Here is a 7601-nt window from a genome sequence, read left to right as displayed (position 1 = left end):
CGTCGTGCAGCTGCACAATGTCTGCAGGATGAGTTTTGGAATCAGGGTTCTGTCTAGGCGTCGGCAAGGACATCTGGCATGCAGCACGGAGCGTGGATTTCTGATTTCTGTCTTCAGCTCAGGTTGCAGAACTGTCAGAACTGCCTGGGACAGCTCGGGCACAGAGCTAAGAGCTCACTTCCCCGAACAGGAGCGGGGTTTGGTGAGAGAGAACAGAGCACCCGTTCCTACTGTAGTGCGGCGATGGGGCCGTGTGGTGACGGGACCTGCAGAGCCTGTCACCGGGCTGCTGGGAACGCCCCGACTGGGGAGCATTCGGGGCGAAATGCTTCGCCTAAAGCTCAGGCTTCATGGCATTGGGGATCTTCTGCTTCCCACGATGCTGTGTTGCGCAGTGCTTGCGTGCCGTGACCTTTTCTTTGTGGCAGGTCGGGATAATTGGCTCCCATGTAGACGTGGGGGGCCAGCTCGCTGTGTCCCACTGCAGGGAGCCGCGCGGTTTGGGGAAAAATTGTGGGTGGCAAATGGTCTGTTGTACGCCTGGTACTTATGGCTTGCTGGGTTTTTTTTCCCCCTGTTGAACAGCGGAATACAAATAGCTAGTAACTGATAATTTTTTAATTGTTTTGTTTATGTTATGAATTCCCTCAGTAAGCCAGTCTGCATTATTATCCGATCAGTTAATACTTAGTCTCTTTCTGTAGATGAAACAGCTTTGGCAGTAGGCAAAAACATTGGATCCAGTTCGGAATCCTGGGGATTTGTGGTCTTTTATTCAAATTCAGTGTTTTGATTTCATTGTGTTTTTTTGTTTGTGTTTTTTAAACATATTTGGGCATGGAGGGAAGGTATGAAATTAAAGTTAAGTGAGCGTGCAGGCTAAATCCATCTCCTCTTCTTCTGATCGTGACGTTGTGATTCTCATACAAAACTCTGTCAGTTATAGATTAATGTTACTGCGATACATTTTCTGAAATTCTGCTTTCAGCAACAGGTGCAGGCTTTCAAAGTAGGTGTAAGCCCTGTGCACTCATATAACATCAGAGAAAATTTATCCCAGGAAAGATGTTCCGGGTTGCCAACAAGTGGAAACTGTTCTCAGGGATTTTGAGCCAACTTGGTCAAACCTACTGACGTACAAACAGCGTGAAGGATCAGAGCTGAGTTTCTGCACCTATGTGCACGAGAACACACACTCCTTGTCCCCCCGAATCAGAGGGAATTACCACAGCTTTGTCACGGAGGCATGCTGCGAAATTAGCGCTGTTGTGTGAGCAACACTTACACCAAAATACGTCTAGGGGTTTGGTTAATGTGTTCTGTGCCCTGACGGGTCTCTCATTCTTTCCTCCCCTCCAGGCCAAGATGCCTTTTGATGCCAACAAGCTGTACTGCAGCGAGGTGCTGGCTATTCTGCTCCAGAACAACGATGGTGAGACGTGCTTCTGGTGTTGTATTCTGTTGGGGTAGGATCCAGGCTGCCTTAGATCAGAGCCGCGCTCTTCTGCCTCTGGCTCCCGCTCGCTCGTGCTTTCTCTCTCCCACGCGTGTGCTCTCTCGCATCCGCGTGCACCCCCTCTTTCTCTGCAGCTTTTGTACTCTGTCAAGCCGTATTGATTTTGTTCACTGATGTATCAGTGTTAGATGGCTGTAAAATCTGACAGTTAGCTTCATTTTTCTCTTTCTTTTCCCCCTTCCCCCCATCTCCGTCTAGACAACAGAGAATTGCTTGGGGAGCTGGATGGGATCGATGTGCTGCTTCAGCAGTTATCTGTGAGTAATTCACATACGCCCTCTCTCCCGTCAGAGGACTCGCAGGCTGGGTGGGGGGAGGTGGGACAAACTCTGGGGGTAGCGCTCTCCTCACCATCCTTACGCACAGAAGCACAGCTGGGCTTTGTGGGTAGCGCTGGCACGGTCCCTGAGTAACGTCCACACAAGTGCCGTCCCTGGTACGTGAGGTTAATCCCCGTTTTAAAGATGTTGACACTGAGGCGCGCAGAAGTTAAATTATTTTGTTATTATCGCCTGGCGAGCTGGAGATAGGCAGGGCTGGAATTTGGCCACCTTCAGCATTCTCCACGCCAAGCCCTGGGCTGCCCTGGGCCTGTGCCCGAGCTGACCGAAGGCATTCGTAGCTCAGCACCGTTTTTTTTGCACCCTCACAGAGGTGCTGTGCTGAGTTCTCTGGTGACAGCTGTGCCCTCGTGCACAGTTGCTGAGTTTGCCTTTCCCTTTGGAGGCCCTTAGCTGCTCCTTTAAGCGGTGCGTTACGTTGCTGCGTGTTTGGTGGCGTGCACAGAGCAGCAAGGGAACAGGAGAGAGCGTGTTGGTGGCGGGTGTGATCGCTGGCTCCTGCGTGTCACGTGCTCCAGGCTTGTGATGCAAAATGTTCATGTATATAACAGCATGGACCAAACTGGGCCCTCCGTTTTGGGGTAATTTTGCTTTCTTTGTCGTGCAGGTGTTTAAACGACACAACCCAAGTACAGCAGAAGAACAGGAGATGATGGAGAACCTCTTTGACTCCCTTTGCTCCTGCCTAATGCTCAGCTCCAATCGCGATCGCTTCCTGAAGGGCGAGGGTCTGCAGCTGATGAACCTCATGCTCAGGTACCCACATAACTTCACGCTTCCCTCGCCTGCTTTTGACGTACCAGCACGCACTCTGCCACTCTACTTGTGGTTTTACATTCATAGAATTTCTGTGTTGGCATGTTTGTCTGTTTTCTCTTCTTTTTTTTTCCAGCATCTAGGTTGGACCTTCTCAGGTTTGCAAGCTCTGCTCTTTCTGTTTTGCTTTGTTTCCTGAGAACTGGGTTTCCTGCAGTAATAGCTGCTGGGCAGTAACAGTGCAGATCTGTGTGGCAAACACCCAGATGAAAGTGCTGTAGGTCAGGCCGCTAGTCCTCCAAGGATTTAAAAGACCACTGTGAGGTTGAGGGAGAACCTTTGGGTGTCTCTAGAGAAAACGTTTCCCAGTTCAAGCTTCACTCTGTTGTCTATCCTCCGAGCTGGCGCATTTTTGTGGATGTCGACACAAAAATTGCTTTTGTGAATGGGCGTAAGTATGCGTTTCTTTTGGTGACATGTTTTGTCACGGCAGGGCTTTTCTGCTTTTCGCTTTTCCTTCGCAGCCTGGTCCTGAGCCATCTCCCGCACCGGCTGCCTTCCCCTGAGCTCGGGGCTGGGCTCTCCTGCTGCGCCAGGCTGCGGCGGCGGCTGCTTTGCCAACGCCAACGAGGAGTGATGTATTCCTGCAGCGCATGGCTGGGTAATGTGCAGCAGCAGGGAACTGAATAAATAACCAAACGTGGATTATTCAAATAGGAGCACTGGCTTTTCTTGAGGCTAATGAAAGAAAAGCTGCAAAACTAAAAACGAGTGGGAAGCCTCCCTCTGCCTCGAGTACTAAGCTGCTGAGCTAGCCTTGCAGAACTAATTACTTGGAGTTCTTGTGCCATGTGGGTGGGACCCAGTGTTTGGATTTTTAATAGCTTTTTCCCGGTTTTGGACTCTGCTGTTTACCACTGTCTGTACCAGGATTCCCTCTGGAAAGTTGTGAAGAGAAGAAAGTTTCTCCCTGGATGCATTTCCTGCCCCCCCACTAGCTGTGGGGAGGGACAGAGCATGACTTGGCTGCCGGCAGCAGCTGTACCTGAGGGAAGGAGGTTCCAAGACCTCAGTCTTTTGATGTTTAGGAGCCTGATTTGTTCTGCAGTCTGACGGGGATTGGTGACGTGACAGTGCAAAAAAGTAACAGTTCACGCAGTATTTTCTAGAAGCTTATATTGCTACTGTCCATAAACATCAACTATACTGGCAGTTGATTTTATATAATTTTTTTTTGAACTCATCTAATCCAGTTCAGATAAGTAGAAAATTCATCTAGTCTAGTCCAGATCAGTTGAAGTTGTTCTTACCTGGCTATTTGAGAGAATAATGTGAGTTGATGGTTGTTTGAGTCTCATCCCCAACCTGGCTCCCTTCTGGCCCTGACTTGTCCTACAACTGCTTCTCATGAACTCTCAAAACTGGAGTTGAGAGCGTTAAGCTGGTACTTTTATTACTGCTTTGTGCTTTTCCTCTTTTGTAGAGTTGCCAACCACTTCTCTTAATATCTCACACAATCTTTATTGTCGATGTGTCCATTTATTCCTGTATACAATTTTCCTTTTCTTGTCCTAACACTCCTAATGAAGGAAGCTTGAAGATTCCAGCACAGATATGTGCATGTGACCTAAACCATGTGAAATCAGTGATTCTCAGCACATGCTTAAAGCTCCTTCCGCTCTTGAGACTGGCTGACTCAGTGCACGCCTTGGGCTCTGCTGGCCGGCGTAAAATGGAGACTGAACCTGGGTAGTCGTGATGTAGAACGCTGCACGGGAGGGTTATGCTTTCGTGTCTTCTCGATACCTTTGTGATAAACAGCAAAGACTAGAAACGACATTCGGTTGTGATTGACCACCTCGCCCACACACAAGGCAGAATATTTTTCTCTGCTGTCGGTGTCCTCTGAAGACTAGGGGCAGAGATCTGTTATTTTGTGTTTTTACCCTGAAGATAGTTAATCATTGTGCCATAGTCTGCGCGGATGAAAGGACAAGTAAGCAAAGTTGAAAGTTTATTGACATGATATGAGACAGATAAGCTGCATGAGAATAGAGATATCAGACTCGAATCTCTGTCGCTGTCTGGGAGAACACAGCATTCTGTATCCAGTGCTGCCCAGTATATCCAGCCACACCGTTCTGATAACGGTCACGAACACAGACCTGCAGGGAAGTACAGCATCTTCGAGCCAAGCATTTAACGTGCCAGAGATTCCTCTAGACAGCAAGGAAAACAGGACTGCTTTCTGTTACACTGAGCCTTCAGGTGTATGACCAACCCCAAAAGGTGATGCTGGGTTACGTGAACCTCTCCTGGTTTGTGAGGAGGCAGCGGTGCCGCCTGAAGACGAGCACAGCGTGGCTGATGCGCTTTACGTGCGTGCCTGTAGTGATCCGTGTCCTGGCTTGGAGTCACGGCCTCGGAGCTGCGGTGTTGAGGGGATGCGCAGTCGGTCACGGGGAGCGGAGCGTCATGGGGCAGGGCTGTGGGAGGTGAGCAGAGGGGTCTGGGCAAAGGCCACGTCAAGAAGGATGGAGCCTGGGACAGCAAAAATGAAGTAGGAAGTTTTGCAGTGGGATGAGACCCTGGGGATGTGTAATTATTTTATCTGCATCTCTGCAGCAATGAAGGCTCACACGGTTTGAGTGTCTTTATCAAAGGTGGGATGGTTTAGCAACATGGTAGCCACCAGTGGAAAGTTTATAAAAGTCACATAGAATTAAATTCTTAGGTTTGAGTCAGGAGGCACTTTTTAGGACGCAGTTCCTCAGCCTTGTCTTGGTAACCCAGCTGCAGTTTACCTTGCAAAGGCAGAAGAGAGAAGAGCAGGCTCGTGCTGCCAGTTCCCTCGCGCAGGCTGACAGGAAGCTTATTGCTTCTGCTCTAAAATTGTGTTAAGGTTTGGAGGAGATGCAGCCACTCGGCTCCCGGGGGATGTGTCAAGAAGGTTCTCTGTTGCACAGGAAAAATGACGTGTGGCTTTCCCAGGTATTAACTGAGGGCGCGGGCGTGCACATGGACAGACGCGATGCAGGGAGCTCGCGGGAACGCGCATCTCTCGGGCAATACAATTTTCTGTTCGGCAGCTGTTCAGGGGCTTTTCTTGACCCTCACAAAATACTTGCTCCTGTACAGCAAAAACCAGGTGAAAATGGACAACTCTGGGTGGCTCCCCAAAGCTTGCCTATTGCTATTTCAGGGTATATTTTTTATGATTATTAAAATTCTTTTATGTTTTCTTGCCCTGCTGTTCCTAATGACCCCATGGAAGCTTCGCCTGTCTCTTTACTAAATCTTCTGGTTAATTAAACGGAAGCATTTCATGCAGCACTTTCCTAGGAAATGTAATATTCTGCTTTTGCTAGTATTTTGTTAAGAGAGAGATGGTGTTATGCTAATGTACAAGGTCCAGATACTGTTAGCACCTCTTCTTTTTGAAGTAATAAAGGTACCTAAAGAGTTCTCTTGGATGTAAAGGTATTAAAAGGAGGAAACAGTGGTTAGGAAATAAAGTCATAATTCCCTGTGAAGGCTCGGGTCACTCCCTATTTGTTGATGCACACGTATGCTTGTCTTTGAATTAGTGTTCAGCTAAAAGTTACCTCAATAAGCACAGATGAGACTAAGATAAACTGCTTGCCCTCTGGCAGAATAAATATTTCAAATAAAATCAACTCTAGACAGTCCAGTCAAGCAGCTATCGATCTCTAAAAGCCTGAACTTAGACCCGATGAATATTCCAGAGATCAGCTCCGTGCAGCCTTCCTAAATGCTGATCAATATGCAATTACTTCCCCTGAAAACATTTCTTATGTTGTCTGGCCCACGAAGTACTTTTATTTTTAGCTCCCCGCGGAGGGGAGGGGGGGTGCTGAGCCCCTCCCAGCCCTGCCCCTCGCCCTGGGCGCACCCCGCAGAGAGCTGCGCTTCCCCTGTCTCGCCAGGGAAGAGCACGCTCGCTCCTGGGGGTTATTTTCACCTGAGCATGTAGCTGTGCATTTGTTAGAGGATAAATTCTTTTGGGGAGGAGAAGAGCGGAGGAGATGGCCGTGCACCGGGGCTTGTGGGGGCCCTGCCCAGGGGAACACCCGCCCGGGCTTCAGGGCACCGGGGGCTCTTGTTCTTCATCACGCGTTGGCTCCTGCTGGTGTTTACCTGGTCTGTTGGTTTTAGCGGCTGTATTAGCGATTGCTTTTTTCAGTTCACGTTTCACAGGATATTTTAACTTTTCCCCTGGGTGAATGATGAATTCCTCTGTTTCTAGTTTAAAAGGTCCATCGTTTTCAGACCATCTGTGTGTTATCAGCGTGAGCGGCCAGCGTCAGCGTTCTGCGCTCGCATTAAAGCAGAGCTGCCCAGAATCTGTCCGTGTCCTTCCAAATGTGATTTCTGGAGACGGGATTTTCAGCACTATATCTGACCACCAAGCTGTGCTTACCAAACTTACTCCTTTATTAAATTGAATTATTGCTAGATCTAATTCCTGATCTTTCTGGTGTGGCGGTATTTGCCTTGTGTACCCAACCCGGTGTGCCCTGCTGTGATAAATAACCGAGATGATATTCTCAACCGGAGGTTTGAAAAGAGTATTTGTTGATGTAATGTTTTTGCTTCTTGAAGAAAATCTTGATTAGAGCTTGTGCTCAGACTCTTTGTACTTTCCTTGTCGCATTTGTCGGTTCATGCTTTCTCTTTAAACCAACGTGGTCCCTGAAAAGTTTAACTTGCCTCTTGCTCTGTGCAGAGAGAAGAAGATTTCCGCAGCGGCGCCCGGAAGGTGCTGGCCCACGCCATGATCGGGCCGGAGGGCACGGACAACTGCCACAAGTTTGTTGACATCCTGGGTCTGAGAACCATCTTTCCTCTCTTCATGAAATCGCCCAAGAAGATCAAGAAAGTTGGAACAACTGAAAAAGAACATGAAGGTAGGCATGCTTCCAGATCCTTCTTGCTGTTGTGGAGGAGGTGAAGGGAAGGCAAGTGTC

The 7601-nt window shown here is 48.7% G+C and overlaps 1 protein-coding gene across 1 annotated transcript in view; it reads left to right on the top strand.

Moving 5' to 3' along the window:
• CTNNBL1 (catenin, beta like 1) overlaps positions 1-7541 on the top strand; it is a gene marked incomplete at both ends in the record, with an annotated part of 18954 nt that extends 11413 nt beyond the window's left edge. Inside the window, 4 exons of the mRNA XM_009873936.1 lie at positions 1360-1432; positions 1715-1773; positions 2465-2613; positions 7363-7541. Of these exons, the coding sequence (XP_009872238.1) occupies positions 1360-1432; positions 1715-1773; positions 2465-2613; positions 7363-7541 (460 nt within the window). The remainder of the gene's footprint in view (positions 1-1359; positions 1433-1714; positions 1774-2464; positions 2614-7362) is intronic.
• Between the last annotated feature and the right edge of the window lie 60 nt (positions 7542-7601).

The sequence above is a fragment of the Apaloderma vittatum genome, unplaced genomic scaffold (genome assembly GCF_000703405.1).
Source record: "Apaloderma vittatum isolate BGI_N311 unplaced genomic scaffold, ASM70340v1 scaffold18237, whole genome shotgun sequence".
Taxonomy (NCBI): domain Eukaryota; kingdom Metazoa; phylum Chordata; class Aves; order Trogoniformes; family Trogonidae; genus Apaloderma; species Apaloderma vittatum.
This window is presented reverse-complemented; position numbering and strand designations above follow the sequence as displayed.